General features: G+C 47.8%; 2 protein-coding genes across 3 annotated transcripts in view; one reads left to right on the top strand and one right to left on the bottom strand.

Moving 5' to 3' along the window:
- The window catches only part of TPGS2 (tubulin polyglutamylase complex subunit 2), a 320,830-nt gene extending 311,258 nt beyond the window's left edge, over window positions 1–9,572 (bottom strand). The window contains exons 1-8 of one of the 2 annotated variants that reach the window (XR_008345655.1): window positions 9,499–9,572; window positions 9,014–9,118; window positions 8,172–8,251; window positions 6,464–6,551; window positions 5,436–5,567; window positions 4,627–4,731; window positions 3,982–4,142; window positions 3,030–3,495 (exon numbers count right to left, since the gene is read on the bottom strand). Coding sequence is in view for 1 of the 2 variants with exons in the window: in XM_053448403.1 (XP_053304378.1) it covers window positions 3,274–3,495; window positions 3,982–4,142; window positions 4,627–4,731; window positions 5,436–5,567; window positions 6,464–6,551; window positions 8,172–8,251; window positions 9,014–9,089 (864 nt within the window). In the remaining variant the exon portion in view is untranslated. Of the gene's footprint in view, window positions 1–3,019; window positions 3,496–3,981; window positions 4,143–4,626; window positions 4,732–5,435; window positions 5,568–6,463; window positions 6,552–8,171; window positions 8,252–9,013; window positions 9,119–9,498 lie in introns of those variants that run through there. The other variant, XM_053448403.1, reaches the window with a different exon arrangement.
- A 251-nt stretch (window positions 9,573–9,823) lies between these two features.
- KIAA1328 (KIAA1328 ortholog) overlaps window positions 9,824–27,508 on the top strand; it is a 36,548-nt gene continuing 18,863 nt past the window's right edge. The window contains exons 1-5 of the mRNA XM_053454691.1: window positions 9,824–9,906; window positions 10,743–10,778; window positions 12,298–12,431; window positions 13,072–13,169; window positions 17,179–17,294. Of these exons, the coding sequence (XP_053310666.1) occupies window positions 9,858–9,906; window positions 10,743–10,778; window positions 12,298–12,431; window positions 13,072–13,169; window positions 17,179–17,294 (433 nt within the window). The 5' untranslated portion in view covers window positions 9,824–9,857. The remainder of the gene's footprint in view (window positions 9,907–10,742; window positions 10,779–12,297; window positions 12,432–13,071; window positions 13,170–17,178; window positions 17,295–27,508) is intronic.

The raw sequence follows: 27,508 nt of genomic DNA, 5'->3' as shown, positions 1-27,508 counted from the left end.
ACAGCATCCCGAGTATTACGAACTGCACAAACTGCCGGCTTTTCCCGCAGAGGAAGCTGCTATCTGGATCCGTCGGGTCTCCTTCTAATTCCCTCCTTCTCCTGTCTCGTTTGGCAGTAAACTCTGCCATCATTAAACATGCCAGCCCTAACCCGGCAAGTACCGGGCCCGTCACCTTGTAGGTGATACAGCTGCCGGACTGGCATGTCGCGAACCCATAGACAGAAAGTAGAGATCCGCCGCATAAGAGCGCCCAGCCAAACACAAACAGCGTGAATGTTATACTGCTGCTTGTGCGAGGGCCAGGAGTGCCGAAGCAAGTGCGCTCCATGTCGGCTGAAACGTGTACCTGTCGGGTGTCAGTCAAAGATGTTCAGGTGCAGAGACTCGCGCCTATGTGCCGGGTATTGCGTCACACGAATGAAGGCCTTTTAATCTCTGCCTATTTTGTCTTTTTAAAGTCAATAGAAATCGCGATTTCGCTGCCTGTCGTGGACAGGTAACTGTTATGCTCAGTACTGCTACTGCTCACAATCTGAAACAACCAGAGTGTCTGGATGCACTTTTACAGAACATCACAGCATTGTGATGTCACAGCACTATGACATCACAGTCAGGGCAGGCTGTACCACAGTGCAAAGACCATAGGGGTGTTCTGTCCTGCTTCCAAATATCCTCAGGGCCAATACAGCTGCCGCTTTCACAAATGACAGTGTTTTATTCCACCCCCCACCCCCCTAACACGAAGTGGTTTGTTCCAAAGAGACTTTCTGCAGTGTTAAGAAGTAAGGGCTTCATAGAAATACTTGTAACTTGTTAATAGATACAATGTTGAGGATACTTGGACAGAAGAAGAAACCGTGTTGTAATAAAAGACAATTAACCCTTTAAGCACCAGACTGGGTTTTTTTTTTGTTACCCTTCGTGACCGAGGATGTTTTGACACTGTGGCGGAGCTCGTGTTTAGCTGTAATTCTCTCCCATTTAGTGAACCCACGCAAGTTTCTTGTTTTTTTTTTCTTTTCAGGACAAGATCTTGTCATTTAATTTTCTAAAAAAAATTAAATATGATGAAAAATTGAAAGAAGCACTTTTTTTTTTCCACGCATCAATGTCATATGTTACAGACTGTGCCCCGGAGTATGCGGGCTGTATCCACTAAATGACTGAGGCTGCCTTATCCATACAGATATATGGACGGGCTGCCTGCGGGAGACGGAAGCCGCGGGGCGCCCCCTTCCACCCCCTGTAAGTTGTACAGTCAGGTGTCTTTTGATGGGAAGTGAGTTAATGCAGCCCGGTATATGAGTATCCAATCGCCGCCATTGCGATAACATATTATAAATAACGTGTATCCCTTCCGCTGGGGCTTCTATGATGGAGCCCTGGAAGGTAACGTCACGCTGTCGCTCCACCATAAATGCCCCGGCGGAAGTACCGACAGCAGCGGAGGTTGTCTACGTGCATCGCGCAGACGTCCACCGACTGCCAGAGAGGAGCATCCCCCGCAGCACTACAGGGGACCTGGATATTCCTTTTTGGCAGCCGTTGGGCGTCTGTGGACATCCTCTGCTGCTGCCGGCACTTCCACTGGGGCTTCTATGATCGTCACATGACCTTCCGGTGGTCGGCCTTAGAAGCTCCAGCGAAAGTGCCGGCCACCAGTAGAGGTTTATCTACATGCATCGCAAAAACGTTCACCCACTAGGGAGTCTGGAGCATGGGGGGGCAAGTCTGGGGGGTCAGAGTGGCACACCAGCGGGGCATGTGGCATATCTGGAGGTATAAGGCATTTCAGGGGGCACAGTGGCATTTAGAGGGTTAAAAGGCATATCATGGGGCAAAGTGGCGTATGGCATTTCTGGGGCACCGTAGCAAGCCTGGGGGCAGATGTGCATAACTGGGGGGCAGGTTGGAAAATAAAAGGAAATAAAAACAAAAAAAATATTTTTCTCAATCACAGCTTTTATTTAAACAAAAGTTAACATGAATTTAACTGGTAAAACTTTTTTTCTATAGGGTCGTCTTATATTCAGGCTTTTTCTTTTTTTCCTAAATTAATATTCAGATTTTGGGGGGTCATCTGATAATCAAGCAAATACAGTATTTTTTGTGATCAGAGCTATTCCAGCAGAGGATTAGACATAATTGTAGTAATATCTTACTTTACAGTGTGGTAGATAAGCAAACCAGCCTCCCAGCAGAAGTGGTAGAGGGTAATACAGTGAGGGTATTAAACATGCGCGGGATAGACATACGGCTCCTGAATCTAAGACGAGACCAACGACTGATTAAGGTTTGAGTCTTTACAGCAGGAGAAACGGGCGACTAGACGGGGGCCGAATCCACCTACTTTCCATCTACGCCGCGCGGAAAGCTTCCATGTCCTGTTTGGGGATTCTTTCTGCCCTCATTTATTTGAAGAAATGACTGTATATACACACACGTTATAGATTATATATACATATATATATATATATATATATATACACACACACACGACCGTTCAAACCCCGGGGTCACTTAGACGTCTCCTTGTTTTTGAAAGAGAAGCCAAGCCTGTCCCTTAAAATTACACGAAATGGATCAGAAATCCAGCGCAGACGGGGTTAATGTTGTAAATGACTATTTTAGCTGGAAACAGCTGATTTTTAATGTTATCTCTTCTTAGGCGTACAGAGACCCTTTATCACTCCCATCACTCCTGTGTCCCAATGGCCCTTTATCACTCCCATCACTCCTGTGTTCCAATGGCCCTTTATCACTCCCATCACTCCTGTGTCCCAATGGCCCTTTATCACTCCCATCACTCCTGTGTTCCAATGGCCCTTTATCACTCCCATCACTCCTGTGTCCCAATGGCCCTTTATCACTCCCATCACTCCTGTGTCCCAATGACATGTTGTGTTCGCTGATCCAAGTTTAGGTTTTAAAGGCTAATTGATGGTAAGGAAACCCGTTATGTTTCAGCCAAAAGTTTCCTTGTTTTCCATGAAGTGACCCCAAACGTTCGGCTGTGTAACTTAAACTACAGTTCATTTGCGTGTTATACTTTTACTCATAATATGAGTACAATTCCCATTATCATTACCACGCACAAAACAACATCTTATGCAAAATATATATACATTTGAATGAAATTATTAATAAAATTGTATGAAGGCTGAATGTTTGTATAAATAAATAAATAAATAAACGAAACATCCAAATATACAGAAAAGGGTATTTCAGGTACACGAAGCGGCCGCCCCAAACGACCAAACGGACCGTCTTTTACTTCCGTGCGGCGATCACTGAAGGGCCGGGGGGTCTGGCAGAAGCAAGGGATCCCTTTTGGGCTCCGGCAGGCGGAGGGGGCAGCTTCTTCTTAGTTAACGGAGTCTTGTTTTTGCTCTTAAATATCTTGTTTGGATCCAGCTTGTTGACGAACGAGTCGACGTCTTCTGCCAGCGAAGCCGTGCTGAGGGCGATGGGTCTGTACATGTTCATCCATTGCTGGCGGAAACAGAGGAGAGAGCGGAGCGTTGCTATGTACGTACGTTATTGGTATTTGCCCCCGGCGATTACTTCTGCCGTTTATAACGCGTCGCTCGATTACTACCTATCCGTACGTGAAGAGGTTTATCACGGAGACACGATCTACAGGCAAAAGAGCAAGCGGCGATCGGCACAAACACTGCGTTACCGGAACACAGCGTTTGTGCCGACTGCCGCTTGCCCTTAACCTTGACTTAAACTGTTATATTCACAGCTTTTGGTATAAATTAATTTATAAAAATAGCTTTTTCTGCCTGTTGGCCGTAGTAACGGACCACTTTACCTCCGTGACGCTGAGGTCTAATCCTGAAGTTCTCCCCCCTTACAAAGGCTGCCTGAATAGGGCACAGATAACTAAACGGCACGCGTTTGCTGCTTCCACTGCTTTGCTTTTCACGGTACTGTGTTCCCGCTCGGAGATCACGGCGGCGGCCGCTTGCTTACCTTGGCTTGCGGGCTGAGGCCGTAGCCGGTGAAGGCGTAACGCCACTGCGGGAGTCCCAGGTGGCAGAGGAGAAGCCGGTAGTACGCGGTGAACGTGCGGGTAATAAAATGCCAATAGAGAGCGCGGTCCAGAAACCAGATGTTGGGATCGGGGAGGACTTCTGTGCGGATAAAACAATCACAGGGTCAGAGAAGAGACGGCAGCGTAACTTCTACAGCCGGAGGAGAGGACTACACGTATAGATCTGACAGATTAACTACAAATCCCATCATGCTCAGAGAGCCAAGGGCTGTACACAAACCCTGTATTATCCGACCAGTGCAGATCAATAATAAAAAGCGATAAAATACTTTGTTTAATGACCCTTCAAATACATGGATGGAAAAGATCAGAAAAGATCATTCGCTTCTTGTCAGGAAGAGGCCAACATAACTGCTCCCAAAGCCCTGTATGCAGTATATATACGGCGGGGGCTCACGTGTTTTCCCGCAGCGTAGACCCCCAGTGAGGTGTTCACACGGATGTGTCGCCATCACAGATTTAGCACACCTGCATACGTGGGAGTTTTTTTTTATAATTTTTGTAAATATTTTTTTATAATATAAGTGTAAAGGATTTGGGGGCCGCGTTTCGCTTTCACCGACCTCCTTCGCACGTCTTGTAGACCAGACACACTTTTCCGTTCCCGTCGCACGGATCCAGCTCGAAGAGGACGTTCCGAGAGTCAAAGCGCGGCTTTTCCGGGCAACCTGGGGAGGAAGGAACAGACGATTAGCCAAATACGAGCGAGGGCCGTCCGTGGCGCGTTCTCCCACACGATCGCCATCCCTGCACCACGACTGCCCGCACCCCCCCAACACGTTCACGTGGCTAATACCCCTGATGCCCGGCATCCGACGGCTCCTGCCATCCGCCTCAGTGCCAATGACTCTGCATTATACGCGCCTGCATCTGCTTTGTGGGGTCAGAGTGTTTTAGAATCACCACCTCGGGGGATTTTAAGCAGAATAAGGGAAATAACTAAATTGCCGGCAATAAAAACTAAATTATTGTTGAACTTTACCGGCGCCGTTATCATCGTTATAACGGTTTGGGAGAAAGAGAACAAAAAAACGTGCGATTCCAAAAGTACCTTAAAGCCTAGAATTTTTGGGGGTAGTTTATATATCTATCTATTCTAAATATTCCGGTTCTTCTCGATCTCGTCTTAGATTCAGGAGCCGTATGTCTATCCCATGCATGTTTAATCCCCTCACTGTATTACCCTCTACCACTTCTGCTGGGAGGCTGTTCCACTTATCCACCACTCTCTCAGTAAAGTAAAACTTCCTTCCATCTCAGCCTCTGACACTCTAGTTTTACATTATGGCCGGAAAAAAAAAAAAAAAACTTCCCTTCTGCACAAATGAAACACGAAAGGAACTCAGAGCTTCACAGCCTCGGCTTTAAATACCTTCGTCTTCGGGGTCGGTGTCCAGGTCGGCGAGCGTCGGGGCAGTCGGCACGGAGTAGGCAGAGGCCCCTTCCAGGCGGCTGAGGTTGGAGATGCTGTTAATTACCATAGAGCCCACCTGGACCGGAGTATCTGCAAGGCGGATCACATGAATTGGCTAACGCGGTATCAGAACCAGAATACGGCAGGCAAATAAATCTGCGTCTAAAATCAGCTAATTAGTCAAAGAAATGGTATTCCCATAAATGACTTCCATAAAGGAAGTCCAAACGCTTCCTGTTTGCTCCATGACATCGCAGTGACCGGAAGAGAATCACTTCCTGTTCACTTCATGATGTAACAATGGCAAAAAAAATGACATCATTTCATTTCTCACTCAGTTTTTTTTTTATTGTATCCAAACGGACAGCTGGGGGGTAAACACCAGAGCCGCGATGTTTCATGGAAATGCTGCTGAGGACATAAACATACCTGTGAACTTTCTATATCAGCGGCCCTGACAATTATTAACCCTTTAGCAGCCTATTGCGAAGATTCTATGTAGCGACCCGCCAAATGTGTTAACCAAGCGGCTCTAATATCGGCCCTCGTGGAAACTTGGACTTGTCGTTATTTAAACATAAACGTGAGTCACCAGCATTCAAGCAGGGATACCAACCATACCGGGAGCAAAAGCACCAACTGGGAGCCTGGTAGGATTTGGTGTGTAACCCTAAGAATCTGCCCCTTCAGCCCGAGATTGGGGCAAAAACCCTGAAACTCGGGGCAAAAACCCTGAGATTTCCTGGGTATGAAGGTAAATTATCAGCCAAGGAAGACTTATCCCTGAAAAGAAAAATATGCAGCAAAATTTAACCCCGTCATGACTCTGAAACAGCCAAACATCGTATCATAGAGCTGCGTGTCGTTCTGCGCCCGTTATGGAGCACAGAGGAGGCGAGTAGCTACAGAGCTGCAGCTTCTGCCCAAGGAAAGCACTTTTAGTCTATTCTACTTCTCGCTGATGATTCGAGATCCTTTACACTCACCGCTCAGCTTCACGCTCCACGACATCTGAAAGCCATCCGTCATCAGGTAAAAGTTCTTCAAGTCTTCCGGCAGACTGCAGGCGTTTTTCTGTACCAGACCAGGAGACAAAGGGTTAACGGTTTCATATTGTAAGCCGACGAGCGAGGGGGTCCCAGTAGCCCACCATTCCCGCCAGGAGCTTATGCAGGGACATAACGCTAGATGGCAGCCCTATATTTGAATTGTACATCGCCACAGACTATGTTAGCGCTTAATAAGCAAGGATTAAAAATTCAAGTTAATAATACTACACACAGAAGAAGCCCCGATGCCCCTCTCTCCTCCCCTGATGCCACGCTTTTCTAGGAGGTCAGAATGTTTGCTGGGTATGAGGGTATCGCAGGGTTCTACTGCCCTAAAAGCCCCGATAATGTATATAGAAACAGCAGGGAATACTACACAATGTAAATACAACACATTGTCATTCTTCTAAATGCTTCAATCATTTTAATAAATATTAGTCTCAAAAGCTTGCAATCTACACTTCTACATCAGCCGTGTTACTACGTGTAATTACATGAGTCACATGATTCTTCTGAGACAACCCGATCCCGTTTACAGGACAATTAAATGGCGCCGTCGCATTTCACGATACTTTCCAACTCTGAGCAAACGGCATACAGAGCGGACACATTTGATCCATGCATTTGCTGGAAGCGGCCTATAGATCAAAGGGTTAACTGCCTAAAGAATGTATTCCTTCCTTGGTAGTTTCTATAGGTTTTTATTAAGATGTTTTAATCCATTTCACCGATTATAAGGATCTTAAAGCTTCGGAAGTAAAAGCGAATGAGTGCAGCGCCGTCTACTGTCAGCTTCTGGAAGTATCCATAGAAATAGATTTATGATCATTATTCACTTTTATTTATTATTAGAATTATTATTATTAGGATCATAATATTTTATTAATATGCGCTTTGCAACAGCCGCAAGCTCTAATATACAATATGCAAGGCTTGTTTTGAGCAGTTAAAGTGTTACTGTTTGGAATCTCAGAGAATTCCATCCACTTCCTGCATTTACATTTTCCACTTTATTTGGAATTTTAAAGAATATGAAATATATATCTATATGGTTCAAATGTTTGGGGTCACTTAGGAATTTCCTTGTTTTTGAAAGAAAAGACAATTTTGTCCAAATAAAATAACATGAAATGGACCAAAAATCCAGCACAGACGGGGTTAATGTTGTAAATGACTATTGTAGCTGGAAACGGCTGATTTTTAATGCAATCTCATCTTAGGCGTACAGAGGCCCTTTATCACTCCCATCACTCCTGTGTTCCAATGGCCCTTTATCACTCCCATCACTCCTGTGTTCCAATGGCCCTTTATCACTCCCATCACTCCTGTGTCCCAATGGCCCTTTATCACTCCCATCACTCCTGTGTTCCAATGGCCCTTTATCACTCCCATCACTCCTGTGTTCCAATGGCCCTTTATCACTCCCATCACTCCTGTGTTCCAATGGCCCTTTATCACTCCCATCACTCCTGTGTTCCAATGGCACGTTGTGTTCGCTGATCCAAGTTTAAGTTTAAAAGGTTAGAAAACCCTTTTGTAATTATGTTACAGCCAGAAATGTCCTTGTTTTCCACGAAAACAGCTTAGTGACCCCAAATAGGTTCAGCCGCACAGAAGAGGAGTAAGTATGTTATCGCGCACGCACCTGCTCCCAGTTAATAATCAGGCGCCGTTCCGCCGGGGGCTTCTCCTCAAAAGTAACTTCGGTGACTCCCGGAGAAGCCTCTGAAAGAACAAAACGGTCGGAGGTGATTTGGGGATTCTCTGTATCCGTTACAGACGTATTCGATACGTAATCGCAGGTTATTCTGCACGCGAGAAGCAACGGCCGTTTAACTGCCTGCCCCTGTGTGGCCAAGCTGGGCTATTAATTCAGGAGAGTTGGTTGGTATCATGGAGACATGGACTCTGCCTTAAAGTTCTGGCGATCAGACCCAAAAGTTTCTGAGAATTTTATAACATGTTTTGTTATCCACGTGTTATGAAGAACAGGGAGCTTGCCCTGTATAATGTATGGTTAAATCAACGAGCCGGCCCCTGTATAATGTATAGATAAATCAGCGAGCCGGCCCCTGTATAATGTATAGATAAATCAGCGAGCCGGCCCCTGTATAATGTATAGATAAATCAGTGAGCCGGTCCCTGTATAATGTATAGTTAAATCAGTGAGCCGCCCCCTGTATAATGTATAGTTAAATCAGTGAGCCGCCCCCTGTATAATGTATAGATAAATCAGTGAGCCGGCCCCCTGTATAATGTATAGATAAATCAGCGAGCCGGCCCCCTGTATAATGTGTAGATAAATCTGCTGATTCTCCTGCTGTAAAGACTCAACCTTAATCAGTCGTTGGTCTCGTCTTAGATTCAGGAGCCGTATGTCTATCCCATGCGTGTTTAATCCCCTCACTGTATTACCCTCTACCACTTCTGCCGGGAGGCCGTTCCACGGATGTTGCATCCGCCTCTCATCCTCCAGCAGTTCCTTACCTAGGATCTTGCAGATACCCAACGTGATCTTCTCGGTGTAGGACGGCATGGAGCTGCCCTCGGTTTTCTCGCACATTTTAAAACGTCGGACGTTGCTTTAAAAACCTAAAACAAAGATTTTTTGTTAATTCGAAGCCTGCGCCACGGCCAGGACTCGGAGCGGTCAGGGGCCACAGAACACAACGCTGCCTCTCCGGGTTACCGGGTTCCCATTAAACCGTATCCACTATTCCAGTATCCCCCAGTAACCCCGGCCACTTAATCCAATAAACATTCACAATAAGGGGATTTTTAAAAATTATTATAATTTACTGAAACAACAGCACCAGTTTATACAGATTGGGGCTGACGCTTTATAAGACATGCATAATGCAGGGCAGCCCAGGGCTTAACACAGCCCTCCTATATACATTTACTATAAGCACCAATATACTATATAATAATATACGCACTCTAACCCAAAGCATACCCAACGCATACAGCACCTGAGAGAGCTCCGCCGTAACCAGGATATACAACCCCGGCGCTGCATGTCGGTAATTGTACACCTGGATCGCTAACCAATCAGCGGCCCAGCCTGACTTCCTGGCGCGCATTGCATTGTGATACTTGTAGTTTAAGGGCGTCCATCAGTGAGGCGCCGGAAGCACGTTGAACTACACTTCCCATGAGGCATGTCGGCGATGAGGTGATGTCACCAACGTCTTTCTCTTATTGACAGACCGAGTAGCTAATAGAACGCCAGGGTTGTAACATGGTCAGCCAATGAGCGCGGGCAGCGCCGCTGCTAGGCGTGGCTGCCTTGGTTGTTGCTGTGGCTGCTGGGGGTGGCGGTTGTTTGAAGATGGCGGATGTTGCTGGGGAAGGAGCTGCTGGTTACTGGAGCCTGGATGGTATCTTTTGCTTGGCTTTGGGTGGTCGCGGGTGTGTGGGGGCAGTTGGGGCAGTTTCTGTAGCATGTCTGCGTGTGCTGCTGTGAATACGGATACAGGGAGGGCAGGAAGTGCAGCTGACGCAAAACAAACGCTAAAGAGGAAGCTGGACACAGAGCTGACAATCTAGAAAAGGGTAGAGCCACCCACATCTTTGTAGTATTTATTGGGCCTAAACTCCCATCACTGTAAGCCAACTGTCACACATGTACAACGTATTACTATCAAAGTTAACTCCTATAATTCTCATGCTGTGGCCCCTCGCTGTGCCCAGCATGAGGAGCCACCCGGTGAAGCCCACCCTTGTCTTGGGTCAGCGCCCCAGCGTGAAGGGCACCTGGCGATGGCAGCTATAATACAAAAGGGGCGCAGTCTACTGATTTAGGATCAGTGGATGCGGGGCCAATCCCAGTGAGTTTCTCCAGCTGGCCCTGTGTAATGTATAATTAATGTGGTGAGACTTGATTTAACTGATTTAACTATACATTATATGGGGCCTTCTTCATAACATGTAGGGAAAGAACAGAAATGTTCCTGTGGGAGCTCTGTGTCATCTCAGTAAGGTCTCAGTTGTTACAGCAGGAAAAACAGGCAGACTAGACCGGGGGCCGGATGGGGCCGATTTTCCGTGTCAGCTATTTGTTGCCGGATGCGTGTAATTTTAAGTGGTTCTCACACACGCATGTAACGTGGTCCGCTGCAACATGTGAGATGTATAGGTAATGTTCGTACGTCGCCCCGCGGGGATCTCACGCTATGTATTTACAAACCCAACTGTTCTCCTTAATTACTTGCAGCTTCTGACGACGACCAGCCGGCCGTCTACATCCCAGGTATGCTGCAGGGGTTAAAACGCTTGATGACTTGCTGATTGGGCTGTGAGTGAGCCGCCTGCATTCTGATTGGCTCCATAGTGTTTGGAGTCCGAATACTGGTGTTGCAATTTAAAGTTTGGCGTCACTTAGAAATGTCCTTGTTTTTGGAAAAAAACTAGATTTTCGCCAGTAGAAAACATGAAACGGATCAGAAATCCAGCGCAGACGGGGTTAATGTTGTAAATGACTATTGTAGCCGGAAACGGCTGATTTTGAATGGAATCTCTTCATAGGCGTACAGAGGGATTTATCACTCCTGGTTGCCTACGGCCCTTTATCACTCCCATCACTCCTGTTTCCCAATGGCCCTTTATCACTCCCATCACTCCTGTGTTCCAATGGCACGTTGTGTTCGCTGATCCAAGTTTAAGTTTAAAAGGATAATTGATGGTTAGAAACCCTTTTGTAATTATGTTACAGCCAGAAATATTCTTATTTTCCCATGAAAAGAGCTCAGTGACCCCAAACTTTTGAACGGCCGTGTACGCTGTATTTGTAATCGCTGTATAAACATCTCAGAGTCTTATGCTGGTCTGCATTGGTGATATATTTTAAAAAGAAAATGTGCAAATTAAGCAGATAATGTGCAATCTGCTCATTTTGGTGACTTTCCTAACAACTCGATTTTTAGAGTTGAGCAAATTAAACCCCGTTAAGGAGACTGCATTGTGAAAGGGTTAAAGGCACGGTAAAGCCACACTCCCTTTCTACCCCCTGTAGGGGATCAGTGGTTTGTGTACCAATCAGTTTATATACACAGTACTGTGCAAAGGTTTTAGGCAGGTGTGAAAAATGCTGTAAAGTAAGTCAACCAAAAAAACCCCAAACATGCTAATATTTGTTTTTGTTATTTAGCAAAATCCAAAGTGAGTGAACAGAAGTAAAATCTAAATCAATATTTGTCGTGTCCAACCCTTTGCCTTCGAAACGGCATCAGTCCGTCTAGGTGCGCTCACATAAAGTCAGGGATTATGCAGGCATATAGGTTAATTACACCAAACAGGCGCTAATGATCATCAGTTTAATATGTCTGTTGAAACACAATCATTAATAAACAGAAACAGCTGTGCAGGACGAATAAAAGTGGGTGAGGAGCAGCCAAACTCACTAACCAGGTGAGGCGGCTGAAGAAGTTTATTGTAATAAGTCATACGGCACTGAGAACAGCAACAACCCCCAAGGTAGCTACACCACGTCGGCACGGTCTCTGAGGCAGTTGATTTCTGCAAACTTTGCTTGTTTAGACATTGTGGCTGCACAGCCCACTCAGTCATCTGTTTTGCCACCTGTGCGCATGCATGATTGTGCGCGTGTCATTCTGTGACCCTGCCGAGAGCGCGTTTGTGGCTATTGCCGCCGGTGGTCGCTACGTTTTCTGTACCCTGTCATTTGCTTATTGCTGGTGTGGCTATCCGATGCTCTTGTGTTCTTTATTCATGGAATCCGATTTTCTTATAAATCTTCTTCAATCGTTCAGGACTCTCCAGAGAAGGCAACTTGAGGCGAGTTCCTAAATTTAAGACGGAAGCCAGCCGGCCGAAAGGGCGAACTCCTTCCCCGGCGGACATAGTGAATCTGGTGCAAAGCTTCCAACGTGAGCAAGAACAGCAGGTACCGTGACTGCGGGTAAACCCGAACGTTGGGCATGCAGTATCAGGGGGAGGGTCGCCCACCAGAACCAGCCGGGGTCTATATACATCACTGCTACATGTAGCCTAAAACCAGTTTAATCTGAATGACCTTCCCGGTACGCGCTGTGCACCCCAGTCGGGGGCCGTTGAGTTCATGCATAGCATGTGTGTTTTTGCCGCTCGGATGCGTTACTTTACATTTATCAACGTCTGCCCTTTCCCTGGTAATGGACTCTGATATCGCACCGAGTAATAGAATCATTCAAAGCATCCTCTTATTCATTTATTTAATAGAAATAACGTGGTTATGGTGATTTTTGTTTTTATGTATTTGTAGTTACTGTGTAGGAGTTGTGTTGCTGTTTAAAAATAAACGTCCAATCGCGTTACGTGCAACTCCGTTCTACTGCAGGAGACGCTCGCTGGGGTTGGGGGTGTTGGGAGGTATTGCTGGGACTGATTTATACACTGTACAGGGCCTGCGCAGGAGAAGCTCAGTGCGGTTTGGGGGTCTAATTCCCTGTAGTTCTGCTCGTGCATTTCTTTAGTTCTCGGGGTTAAAGGGTCCGCTTTTTCTTGCGTTCTGGAATTGCTTGCGCTGAGATTTTCTGTCCCCGCAGGCGGCTCGAGAGGACGGAGGCGCACAGAGCGCGTCTTTGAAGGATTTGTGCCCGGAAGACAAGAGGCGCATCGCTAATCTAATCAAAGAGCTGGCGAGGTGAGTAAAACGCGGCGGGCCTCGCCGCGCTCCGGAGCGGGTTAACGGGGGGGCGATAGAGAGATTACCCCCCCCGGTGGGTGATGAGCAGCACCTGCGAGCGCTTCACAAAATGACGCCAGGGAAGCGGCTTCTCGTCACCTTTATTTCTTCTTTCCTCGTTAAATGCGTACAAAGCGCGTCTCTTACGCGCTTCATCCGATCTCTCACCGGATGCCGTATTTTCTTTGCCTTTTTCTTTTCTCTTTCTTCTCATGCTGCCCCGGAGGACAGAGCCGCGCGGGCAGGATCCCATCCTTACTGCTCAGTACGAGACGTATCTTTACAACCTAAGACTCAAACCTTAATCAGTCGTTGGTCTCGTCTTAGATTCAGGAGCCGTATGTCTATCCCATGCATGTTTAATCCCCTCACTGTATTACCCTCTACTACCGCTGCTGGGAGGCTGTTCCCCTTATCTACCACCCTGTCAGTAAAGTAAAACTCTCTAGTGTTAGATTCTGGCTTCTTGTTGTAACATTTCTACTCATGTTTCCTTCACATCCCCTCTCACAAAAAACGTTCTTGTCGTCTATAAACGGTTGTGCATCATTTTTTCAGAAAAAAGTCGATCCTGTAAATGAAACGGAACACGCGTTACCATCGCTGCGTAAAAAGTAAAATTACAACTAAATTAAAGCACGTAGTGTAGAAGTTATGACATTTGATACGTACACAACTGTTCAAAAGTTTGGGGTCACTGAGCTCTTTTCATGGAAAACGAGGACATTTCTGTCTGTAACATAATTATAAAAGGGTTTCTAACCATTAGCCTTTTAAACTTAAACTTGGATCAGCGAACACAACGTGCCATTGGAACACGGGAGTGATGGGAGTGATAAAGGGCCATTGGAACACAGGAGTGATGGGAGTGATAAAGGGCCATTGGAACACAGGAGTGATGGGAGTGATAAAGGGCCATTAGAACACGGGACTGATGGGAGTGATAAAGGGCCATTGGAACACAGGAGTGATGGGAGTGGTAAAGGGCCATTGGAACACGGGAGTGGTAAAGTGCCATTGGAGCACTGGAGTGATGGGAGTGATAAAGTGCCATTGGAACACGGGAGTGATGGGAGTGATAAAGGGCCATTGGGACACAGGAGTGATGGGAGTGATAAAAGGCCATTGGAACACAGGCGTGATGGGAGTGATAAAGGGCCATTGGGACACAGAAGTGATGGGAGTGATAAACGGCCATTGGTACACAGGAGTGATGGGAGTGATAAAGGGCCATTGGTACACAGGAGTGATAAAGGGCCTATGAAGAGATTCCATTAAAAATCAGCTACAATAGTCATTTATAACATTAACCCCGTCTGCGCTGGGTATCTGATCCATTTCATGTTATTTTAAGGGACAGGCTTGGCGTGACCCCGCGGTTTGAGCGGTCGTGTGTCCGTTAGGCGTTGTCCATCGCGTTCTTGAAGCGTGCAGTAGAGTTAAAGCTCCCGTCCCCCTGGCGTCACTTTGTATTATGAGGGGGCTGACTCCAGGAAAGGCTCTGCTCGCCCCGTATAATGTGAGACACAAAAAAAGTTACTTATGACGATCTGTTCGTACAGCTCTGTGCTGGTGGGTGGGAGGGTCTGTCATTTTTAAGCTTTATTTTTAAGAATGTGGGGAGATTTATTGAATTCGCTCACTGATTTAATTATTAATTATACAGCGCTCTAATAGATTTAACTATACATTTGGTCAGGTCCTATAGTGAGGAAAGCTTTATGTCTCTAGGCTTTGTTTAAATTCCCTCACTACTGCTGGGAGACTGTTCCATTTATCTACTACCCTCTGAGTAAAGTTAAAACTTGCTTACGTTACTTTTTTTTTTTTTTTTTTTTGTATGTTGAACCACACTTTGCGTTGATTTCCAAGTATTTTGCTGCACACAAATTTGGTGTTAAATGAGCCAATAGTTTATTAATAATTTTCTAACTCCTCCCCCCGGCTGATTCTACTGAATCCAGGAAGCATTCCTCTGTACATTTGTTGCCGGCGCTCAATAACGCACTTATTGAAGCAACAGCCAATCGGTTCTATGCTAAAAGAGAAAAAAAAAAGTGTTCAGATTGTATAGATGTGATTGGCTGCTGCTCTCTTATTGACAAGATTAGAGGTTCTACTGAGCATGTGCAGGAAGCGTACCGACGTATGCTTCCTGCTTTCAGTAGAGGCAGCCGGGAGAGGGATTACATGAAACAGAATGCCGGTTTTCTAGCTGCAGTAACCGAAGCTGCGCTCTCTGAGTAGACAGTCGGCGACATGGGGGGGGCTCCTTTTAAACCCTCGGCGACGGCAGCGCTGCAGCCGACTGGTGGTCAAAGATATATGTTTGGCTGAACACTGCAAGTTGCTGGCCGTGGGGAAACGGGCCAAATGGGTTCTGCCGAATCCCCCTCCCCCGCCTTGTAAGGAAGACACCATTTAAAATTTAAAGGGACGTCTGATCTCCTTTTTAATGATGTGGGTTGTTTGCCGTGCGCCCGTCGGCATAGTAACAGGGAGTCCAAGGGTAGCCTAGCTTTTGGGGAGGGGGGGCAACACAGCTGGAGACTAGCGGCTCTTCTGCTTCTGCACTTAGCGGATAATGCCCGTTGTCGCGGGGACAGGTGCTGAACGCTCGTGACGTGGCGGATAGCGTCGGCCGGCGCGCTCTCGGAGTTATTGCGTCTCCGTGTCGGATACCGAGCGGCTGAAATGATCTCGTTTGGATGAGGGGAGTCCGTCTGAGCGTCTAAACGGCGATAGATCGTAAAGCCGGAGCGTCTCTCCCGCTATTACCTCCGCGCTTAATATTTACTTAGCAATGAAACGCGCCATTAAGTGACACGCAAACTCCATAAAGAGCCCATCGCTTTGTTACAGCGTTTAGCATCCCGACGCCCTTCTCCGCGGCGCTCGCCCTTAAGCGCCAATTAACCTTTCGATTGCCGGAAGACGTGCCGTCAGGGGCCGGATTCGGGTCGTAAGTCACCGTTATTGGAGGAATGACCTCTGCGTGCCGGGAAGGACTTCTCCCAAACAGTCAGCGAATTAAAATTACCCCTCGGTCTCCAGGCAATTAAAAAAATAAATGGCTGGCGACCCCTGCACGCCAAGGGCAGACGGAACATACGTGACGCCAGCGTGTGTCAAATAAGGGTGGGATGTTAAGCCTGTCGTAGACCCGTCTAATCGCCCCTTTCCCTGCTGTAATGTCACGTCTTAGATTCAGGAGCCGTATGCCTATCCTGTACATCCCTGACCGTATTACCCTCTACCACTTCTGCTGGGAGGCTGTTCCACTTATCTACCACCCGCTCCGTTCCATCTCAGTCTCTGGTCCTCTAGTGTTGGATTCCGGTCTCTCGCTGTAACTTTTCTCCTTCTTTTGTACTCCTCTCCTGTCCTTTAAAACCCCTGTAAGTAGCAGCTTCACCCCTCCGCGGCCCTGTGTCTGACGCTGCATTTAGGTGAAACAGCCCCTTTAAGACGAGTTCTAAAGTCGCATAACTATGAGTGCGATCACTAAACGCTCTGAAGTAATACCTTTTATCGGGCTAACAGAGGAACGCGTGGGGATGGGATGCCTAAAAACAAATAAAATGCAGAATAATTCCAAGAATAAATATCAATAAATAATAAAAAATGATAGAAATTAAGATTTTATCTGCTTAACATACTGGAGACGGAGTAACGCAGACGGCATTTTAACGTTTAGTAGGCTATTGCTGCCGGTTCCTTTTTTTTTATATATATATAATTTTTTTTTTTTTTTTTTTTAACTGCTCGCTCTGCTTAATTTTGGGGCCAAAACTACTAAATGCCTCACACTGTCATAATGGAATGTTTCTTCCCCTGCTACCTCGACGTCTGCGATTTACTTGAGGTATATATATATATTCTATCTGTGTGTGTGATTATATATATATATATTAGTATGGGGGGTGCAGCAATCTCCCCTTTGAATAACCGGCTCCTGCCGTTTCAGGGTCAGCGAGGAGAAGGAGGTGACGGAGGAGCGTTTAAAGATGGAGCACAAATCATTCGAGAAGAAGATCCGGCGCCTGGAGGACGAGAATAACCTGATCGCGGCGGAGCGGGAGAATATCCTTTCACTCGCATTAATCTCATTTTGCTTCCATGCGCGGGGACTTCGCTCGTACGGCGAAGCAGGGAGAAATAATTGCCCTAATTTACGGCGGGGAATGTGTCTGCGTGCGTCTCCATTCACAGGCAATCAGCGCGGTGACTTATCAGCATGCGCTGCTGCCGCTTGCAGCTTGAAGCCGCCATCCAGCTGTTCCCGGGCTGCTTTTTTTTTTTTGTTAGAAAGAGACATTTGTCAACTTGAATTTCCCGTCCCTGCCGGGTAACGGTTGCCGTTTCCATGCAGAAAGTGCTGGTCAAAAGGGCTGCGTAGAGCAGATTTTAATTACTGTCTCTGCTGGTGTGTGGATCAGCCGGGTGCTGATTGTTTGTTTCCTCGACAAGTTTTTTTTTTTATTTTTTTTAATTATAAAAGCGGAAAGCGCATATAGCATGGCTCCGGGGTCCAGCGGCTTTACACCACTCGAGCCGCCGCTTGGCATTGTGCACAGCGATCCTCGGCAGGTGTGCGGCTCCTCGGCTGCGGAACCCCATCTCGCGAAGCTCGTGCTGATCTCTGAGCGATGCTGCAGAGGACTCGGCAGCCTCCCGGTCAGTCTGCGCGCTCTAGAGCTCCGTGGCTGAGCCGTTGCTTTTAAATGCTTCCACTTCGCAGTACCGGCCCTCGCGGCGGACGGGGCAGATCTCGCAGGGCAGTAATTTCACCAACGGACTTGTGGCAAAGGATGGCGTCCCACGACCGCGCCGCGTTTACTGAGCTCTTCGGCACGAGCCGCTCTGCTGCCGACGTCTGTTAGCGGCGGGTGCGGCCGAGACCCCCAAACTCAGTAATTGGGAGGGGGGTCCGCATACCTTTGGTCGTATAGGGGACGTTTTTTATATATACCGGGGTTATATGGGGGGTGCGTTAATGCGCCAGCATCCACTGGAGAACCCCCCCCCATGCGACCCGCCGGACTCGCTTATCCCGCGGCTGATTAGGAACCAGCGAGTCCGGTGGGCTGTCAGTGCCCCCCGATCAGCCCCCCCCCCCAGTAATTGATGGAGTGCGCCGTGGCCGTAACGAGCTCTGCCGTAGTAAAGCTCTCCTTCCTAATAAGCGAACCCGGCTGCCGCTTAAAAGCCTCCTAAATCAGCGGCTTTGCTGTGAATTTATTAGTGTTTTTTGGCATTAGCTGTAATAGTAGTTATTTACATAAAACGTTCGTCCCATTAACCGCCATCAGGGCCGCCATCGGGGCCGCCGAACACGCTGAACTATTCAGATCTTCCCATAATTATCCAACAAAATGGCTTCATTTGCATTTCTAAACCACGAGGAAGCCGCCGGCCGGGATGTGGAGCTCCGCTGCGGCCCCTGCTCGGCCCCCGCCCCTTATACTTATCCGACATCCGTAAACTTTATGCTGATTCGCATCCTTCAAACCTTACTGGCAGGGCGGGTGCTGAGGGGTTAAAAGGCAGTCGGCCCCATCTGGCCCCCGTCTAGTTGGCCATTTTTCCTGCTGTAAAGACTCAAACCTTAATCAGTCGTTGGTCTCGTCTTAGATTCAGGAGCCGTATGTCTATCCCATGCATGTTTAATACCCTCACTGTATTACCCTCTACCGCTTATGCAGGGAGGCTGCTCCACTTATCTATCACCCTCTCATCTATCAAGGAAATACTAGATATTTGTGAGTGAACTGGTATATACATTTCTTTAGGTAAAGTGTAACCTGTGAATACGATTGAATAGGAGGTATATGTGCTGGTCCTGGTAGTCAAAGGGTTAAAACGAGTATTAGATTCCCCCCCCCCTGTATATCATCACATTATTTATGCATGCGCAGTGATAAGTGTGTGCTTCTATTATTTGTATCTCCCCGGCGTTATCGATATCGCTGCAGACGTCGTTCTCGCCGTTCGCCGCCTCCCAGTAGCAGTTGCTCGGAGCGACGCTTCAAAGGGGATTTGGGCTCTTTGAAGATTTGAGCTGGGAGTAAAGCGTTAAAGATCTGCGCCGGCCCCGCGGTGACATGGAGTGCAGCGCGATTTCTCTTTTTTGTGATCCGTTTTGGAACTTTTATCGCCGTCCGCCCCCAGCCCCCCCCCCAAGACGCTCGTGTAACGGCGGGAAGAACCTTCTCTTCAAAAGAACCTTTTTATCGTCTTATAAACATTTAAGGTTCATGGAGGGGCCTCCTGTGTCGTCGGGCGCCGCTGTTTATCCCGAACGGAAATGTTATATCTATATACATATAATATCTAATACGCTCACACGCGATATACCGTATATAATATATATATCTATATCATATATACACTACCGCTACTCGGGGCCACTCAGAAGTTTGTTTTTGAAAGAGAAGCCAATTCTGTCCATTATATTAACATGAAATGGATCGGAAATCCAGCACAGACGGGGTTAATGCTGTAAATGACTATTGTAGCTGGAAATGGCGGATTTTTAATGGAATCTCTTCATAGGCGCACAGAGGCCCTTTATCACTCCCATCACTCCTGTGTTCCAATGGCCCTTTATCACTCCCATCACTCCTGTGTTCCAATGGCCCTTTATCACTCCCATCACTCCTGTGTTCCAATGGCCCTTTATCACTCCCATCACTCCTGTGTTCCAATGGCCCTTTATCACTCCCATCACTCCTGTGTCCCAATGGCCCGTTGTGTTCGCTGATCCAAGTTTAAGTTTCTAAAAGGCTGATTGATGGTTAGAAACCCTTTTGTAATGATGTTACAGACAGAAATGTTCTTGATTTCCATGAAAACATCTGAGTGACCCCAAACTTTTGCCGTTAAAGTATATTTATATGTTGTGCTTGAAAGGGTCTCCGCGTCGTATTCCGGGTGGAAATTTGGGGGAAAGTATTACGTGTTTTTTTTTTTGTTTTTTTTTTTGGAAGGGTTAAATTCTGTTTCTGTGACAGCTTGCCAGCGGCTTTGGGTTTTAGTTAAAATTAGCAAACCAGCTTTTAAAACGTGTCAGCATTGGGTGGCCCTCCCTGCCCACGCCGTGGGGTCTCCCTGCCCACGCCGTGGGGGGGTCACTTTGCACTTTCGTGCATGGTGTACACCCCAAACTGACACTGAGGGCGTCACGGGCCAGCAAAGTGCCCTGACTCTGATTTACAAGGTTGGGACTCTTTCCAGTACAGCGAGTGTACTCATGAGGGCCCCCTCCGGCCCCCGTCTGGTCGCCCGTTTCTCCTGCTGTAAAGACTCAAACCTTAATCAGTCGTTGGTCTCGTCTTAGATTCAGGAGCCGTATGCCTATCCCATGCATGTTTAATACCCTCGCTGTATTACCCTCTACCACTTGTGCTGGAAGGCTGTTCCACTTATCCACCCCCCTCTCAGTAAAGTAAAGGTATTGTGTGACTGTACTGTATGATGCTGGATATGGATATATTGTTCCCGCGTAATGTCTGCTTAATGCAGATGTTGGCGGCTGTCTTCCCGACGAGCCTCGTGTGATATGAAAGCCGAGACTCTCTGGGTTCCGGGATGTGGCCCCTGGGACCCCCGATCTCTTCTGAATTCCCCGCCAGCTGCTAATGCTTTGTATCCATCAAGCAAACGGCCTCCCCGTCCCTCCATAACCGGCCATTCGTCACCCGGGGATTGGAGGCATTGAGAGAATTGCTTTACGCAGACATATTGGATTTGCTTCCAGATTGGAGACGGTTTAATTGTACGTTGATGGAGTTTCTCCCCTCGAGCGAACGCCGTGTTTCTACGGAGAGCCTGCGCAGCCCCTACGCGAGTCTCTAACACTAGAGGCTGAGATGGAAAGGAAGTTTAGACGGTGGTAGATAAGTGGAGCAGCCACCCAGCAGAAGTGGTAGAGGGTAATACAGTGAAGGGATTTAAACATGCATGGGGTAGACATACGGCTCCTGAGTCTGATGATTCCAATGGGCGTTATGAAGGGATGCCTCCCCAGAGCTGCTCCTGCTGGAAAGGCTGAGCCGGCCCTGTATAATGTATAGGTAAATCATCCCACTTTACATATACATTATACAGGGCCAGGGCAGCCTTGCTGGTGTTTCGTAATGCGCAGCGATAACTTCGAGTCTAAATGCAAAACTCCCTGTTTAGTGAATAGACCCCAAAATACGAGGTCGTTTTATCCCAGCAGGGCAAACATAGGTGGTCCCTGTGGGCAGCTCTTTGGGGTATAGGGACTTGCCAGGCAGCTCTTGTGACTACAACTCCCGTGATGATTTTGCCAACGTCCCGGCCCTGCACCCAGGCATTGTGGGAGTTGTAGTGTTTCCTGTTCTGGATCTCCCTGCTTTAGAATGGATCCCGAATAAATATACGGTCGGTTTCCTTGTGGATTTAATGCGTCCCCCGCCGTAAAGCGGTGTCTCCACGCCGTGCCCTGCTGGCTGGACTATTTCCTTGCTTGCACTTCCGCTGCGCTCCACCAGGGGGCAGCGTTATGTCACTTATTTTCTCCTCTCCCCCTGCACAGGGACACATCCGCACCAACACGAGTAATCCGAAGCCCGATTAACACCTTCCAGCCCCGAACACACCTTAATACCCTCTCGATTAACCCCTCGATCACCTGCCGTCGTGGTAGAAGGGTTAAGGATCGCACCGGAAAGCATCTCTGTTCTCAGCCCCCGCTCCCTCGCAGCTCTGAAGCTGCCCTTTTTGAAGCTGCGTCTGGGTGAGATGGGGTGGTGGGGGGTTTAAGACTCCTGGAGGCTTTCATGTCTCTGAGAGCAGATCGTGCCCCGTCCGGCATCCTCTCAACGCGTTTCACGCCGGCCCGACGCACCAAGGCCGCCCGCTTTCCCGTGTGCCGGTAATTCTGGCGCCGGGCGGGATAGATCTGCGCTGCGATCGGCTTTCTTTTAAGATTTAAAGACCTTTAATAATCCGAGAAGAGGCCGGGAGACCTCGAGCCTCAAAGCCTGGAATCTGATCAGATCTGCAAAGGGAGCGCCTGGCGTTTTCAGGGCCCCGCTGAGCGCGGTTATACGGCTTTCGCACGTAACGGAAGCAAAAAGAAATCGCCTCTTCTGTGTTTGTCGAATATTTAAGGACATAAAGCCTTTTTCTCTGAGTTTGAAGCCACAAACCCCCCCGAGGGTTTAGGAATAGAATACATTTGCCTTTGTTTTAAAGATTGCCACCCGGCACGCTGTGTAAATAAACGGTGGTTACGGTATCCTACTTTTAGCGTTGGATATAAAGTGTGTGAATGTCTGTTTGCAGGTAATGTTGTTTTAGGGAGAGGGTGGTAGATAAGTGGAACAGCCTCCCAGCAGAAGTGGTAGAGGGTAATACAGTGAGGGTATTAAACATGCATGGGATAGACAAACGGCTCCTGAATCTAAGACGAGAGCAACGACTGATTGAGGTTAGAGTTGTTACAGCAGGAGAAACGGGCGACTAGACGGGGGCCGGATGGGGCCGATCTGCTGACAGATTCTGCTTCTATAAGTTAAGAAGGATTTTTACCCCGCTACGGGGCGATAATGGAAGAAATTTTGGACCAACAGGTCCTGGGAAGCGTTCAACCTCATTAACTGTTTTTTTTTGTTGTTTGGTTTTTATTCTTTAACCCTGTTAACTGTATATGAAAGAAGGAAGAAGGGGTTCGGTATCTTGTATCAATACTCGAGTCTTCTAGTGAATACGGTATAAGGCTGCACCCTTTAGTGATGCTGAGGGTTCTGCGGTTATATAAGGAGCACCGGCGCGGCTGGAAACAATCTCTAGCGCTAGAGGCTCATGCGCCGTCCGCTAAAACAATGCGGGGAGGGAACAGGAAGCGGCTTCCAACTTCCTGCTTGGGCTGACGCAGGGAGAGAACAGGAAGCGGCTTACAACTTCCTGCTTGGGCTGACGCAGGGAGAGAACAGGAAGCGGCTTCCAACTGATGGCGAGTCCCTCCCTGTCTATAGCTGTCCGGTGGGTTATTTCCCATCAGTTTTCACTTTATGACATCCACCTCTTCTGCTGGGAGGCTGTTCCTCTCATCTACCACCCTCTCAGTAAACTAAACCTCTAGTGTTAGATTACGTTCATTGTGAGGTTGCAGTACAGCGATGTCGTTGCCCCAGAAAATCAATATAAAATATTTTACAATCTAAACTAAGTGCATAAAAAATAATATAAATCCTAAAAGCCAAGCAAATAGCTGGCACCGAAACACTGTCTGGCAGGGAAGGGGTTACTGATGACATCATCATATCTGTGAAGAATAAATGTCATCGTTGAGCAGCGAGTTTGTTTTTGGCTCTCGGTACGATCCGCAGACGGTGGAACGTTTTCTTTGTGCTTTGGGGAAAGCGGAGGGGAGGGCTCTCTTAGCCCTGGGGAGGAAAAAAAAAACACACGTGGAAAAGCGCCCATAGGGGCAGTCAAGGACAATGAGGGTGGGGGATAAAGCGCGCGGAGACACGGGGCTACCAATTACCCAGCAGGAGAGCCACGCCGGCTGATGAGCGCCGAACCGACGCAGGCGAGAACCGTATTGATCAATCAGACGGCACTTAAAGTAGTTGACTTCATTCAGCCCACCTCCCCCTGTGCGGCAGAAAGAAACCCCCCTCCCCCGTTATTTCGAGCTGCGAAGATTTAATTGAATGACTTTGGGTCTGAATAACGGATGGGGGGGTCTGCCGTCCGCTGTCCGCCCGTCTCTCCTGCTGTAACGACCAGAGCCGGCCTTAGGTGTTCTGGCGCCCTGTGCGGACTACTCGTCTGGCGCCCCCCCATCCCAAAAAAAGAAAGGAATCAAAACTTGTAACAAAACCCCAATCACTATATACTGCGCCAAACATTGATGTGGTGTAGGCCTACCACTTCATTGTCTGGCTTAGTAGTAGGGATGCACCGAAACGAATTCTGGACTGAAACCAAAAGTGCAGCATTTACCTGGCCGAAACCGAATATGACCCCCCCACACACACACCATAACACATAACAAAACAATTAAATAACAATATTTATATATATATATATATATATATATATATATAATTAACAGCAATCACATTCTTATCATGCCCGCAGATTCCAGGATGTACTCGTAGACTACTTGGCATGATAGGAGTATGATTGCCCTATGTACCCCGTCTCACTCCATTCTCCCTATCTACCCCCTCCTAACTATCTACCCTCTCCCTCTTTGAAGTTCACTTACCTTTCAGGAGTCCTGCGGTGGGGGTGCAAGGCCTCTGCCTCCCAGCTCTGCCACTGTATGGAACAGTATAGAGTGATGGGAGTTATGATGTACTTTAGAGCATAATTATATAATGAAAAATACATTGGAAATGGTACAGCATAACACCCATCACTCTCACACCCTTACTAATCCACACATATACACCAATCCACACATATACACCAATCCACACATATATACCAATCCACACACATATATACCAATCCACACACATACACCAATCCACACACATACACCAATCCACACACATACACCAATCCACACACATACACCAATCCACACATATACACCAATCCACACATATACACCAATCCACACATATATACCAATCCACACATATATACCAATCCACACACACATACACCAATCCATACACATACACCAATCCACACATATACACCAATCCACACCACACATATACACCAATCCACACACATACACCAATCCACACACATACACCAATCCACACATATACACCAATCCACACATATACACCAGTCCACACATATATATACCAATCCACACACATACACCAATCTACTCCACACATATACACCAATCCACATATATACACCAATCCACACACACATACCAATCCACACATATACACCAATCCACACATATACCAATCCACACATATACACCAGTCCACACATATACACCAATCCACACATATATACCAATCCACACATATACACCAATCCACATGCATACCAATCCACACGTATACACCAATCCACACGTATACACCAATCCACACGTATACACCAATCCACACATATATACCAATCCACACGCATACCAATCCACACATATACACCAATCCACACATATATACCAATCCACACATATACACCAATCCACACATATACACCAATCCACACATATATACCAATCCACACATATATACCAATCCACACATATACACCAAACCACACATATACACCAATCCACACATACACCAATCCACACATATATACCAAACCACACATATATACTAATCCACACATATACCAAACCACACATATATACTAATCCACACATATACCAAACCACACATATATACCAAACCACACATATATACTAATCCACACATATACACCAATCCACTCTCACTGTCACTCTATGCTTTCCTACCTTTCCTCTTTCAGTTTCTTTGCCTCCTCTTCGCTCTTCGTCTTAGTTCTTCTGTCTTCTCTTCTTCCGGGTCAGAGGGCACGGAGACCGGTGGGCGCGGCTTCAGTGCTGTGCGCCGGGATCTGACAGCAAACCCCGGCGCACAGCAGCTGTTGCCGCGGGGATCACAAGGGAGCGGTATCGGAGGTCTGTTAAAGACCTCCGATACTGCTCCCTTGCGAGCCTGCTCCTCCAGCGGCGGACATTACTGTCCGTCTCTGGAGGGGTGCCGGGTGCCCCCATACTGGCGGCAGCGGACCCCGCGGCGGCAGGGGCGTCGGACCCCGCGGCGGCAGTGGCGTCGGACGGCGCTGCGGCGGCGGACCCCGCGGCGGCGCCCCCTGGAGTGTGGCGCCCTGTGCGGTCGCACAGGTCGCACACCCCAAAGGCCGGCCCTGGTAACGACTCAAACCTGAATCAGTAGCAATAGCATGTCTATCCCATGCATGTTTAATCCCCTCACTGTATTACCCTCTACCACCTCTGCTGGGAGGCTTTTCCACTTATGTACCACCCCCTCTGTTAAATGTTTGAACTTGTTTACAGGGTCGTTCCAGACCCTACCGTGCTAAATATACTTGAGAAATTATATCTTTTTTTGTAAAACACCAAAAGTGTCTTTGATTCACCCGCTGTTGCCTCCTGTATTGGACACCGGTTGATTTGCATACAGAGTCACAAAGTGATGTCACACATTTGAAGCTAACCCCCCCCCCTTGGTCGATCTTTATACGATGTCTGTGCTTTTACAGCCTGAAGCCCCTCCAGTTAATGCAGATTCAAATTCTTTAGCTGCGCTGCGTGAAAAAGCTGCAGCTTCAGAGGAAGGAAACCGATCTCGACAAAATCATGGCGGGGGAGGGGGAACCCCGTGAGACCCCAAGCACGCGGCTGTAACCAAACCCAAACCGAAGCACTTACCTGAGGTAGAAGCTGCAGCCCTCATCCTCCTCTGTAATTTAACCATTCTCGCCACTGATTGGCTGCTGAAACCAGCCAGTCAGTGGAAGGAAAGCGTTCCCATAGAAATCAGTGGCAGCACTTTTCGTGCATGCGCAGCGGGGTGGGAGATTTGTTCCCCCCCCAGAAGGGGGCAAATAACACGAGCTCGTACGCTTCTAAATCCCCCCAGGGTGGCTCCCCTCGTATTTAACCCTTCGTGCTCTGGGACCCCCTGGCATGCATAGGGTTAACCTGGAGGAGCCGCTAATGAAGGCGCGATTGCCCCCCCCACTGTCGGTTTGGGGCTTTATTGTCTTCAGCGGCGGGTGGCGGCGTAAATCTTTTATATGCCGAGGAGACCCGCCCTGTCCCGCCTCGCCTCATCTCGCACCGCTCCGCATGTTGACTTCATGAAACGATCCGTCTGGGGGAGACGCTCGCCGCCGGACCGTAAACTCCGGCAACCGCGCTGGCTTTCTAAACGCAGACCGAACCCGTTTTAGATCGCTGTCAGGGTGGCTGCACGCTTACAGCACACAGGGCCGCGCGCAGATCGTTTCTGATAATACGGAAATGGGAAAGACTGATTTTGTTATAAATGTATATTTATTCACTAAACCGAGCGCTGGGGCTGGGTATCTTCTCCTGCGGGAAAGGGCAGTCCGGCCCTGTGTAATGTATAGTCTAATGTTACATGCCCTTCCTATAACATACCCCCCCCCAGCGCTGTATGCGGTACAGTAATGTAACCCCTTAAACACCACACTAAGCTGATGCTTTATGGCAATGCTAATGAATTCCGTTCCTCCATAGACTTTCATTAGTCAGAGAGTCCATCTGGTGATTAAGATCAAGTCATTCTATTGTTCCCCACAGGCAGTATGAT

The sequence above is a fragment of the Spea bombifrons genome, chromosome 1 (genome assembly GCF_027358695.1).
Source record: "Spea bombifrons isolate aSpeBom1 chromosome 1, aSpeBom1.2.pri, whole genome shotgun sequence".
Classification (NCBI taxonomy): domain Eukaryota; kingdom Metazoa; phylum Chordata; class Amphibia; order Anura; family Pelobatidae; genus Spea; species Spea bombifrons.
Note: the sequence above shows the minus strand (reverse complement) of the source record. Positions and strands in the feature narration are given on the sequence as shown.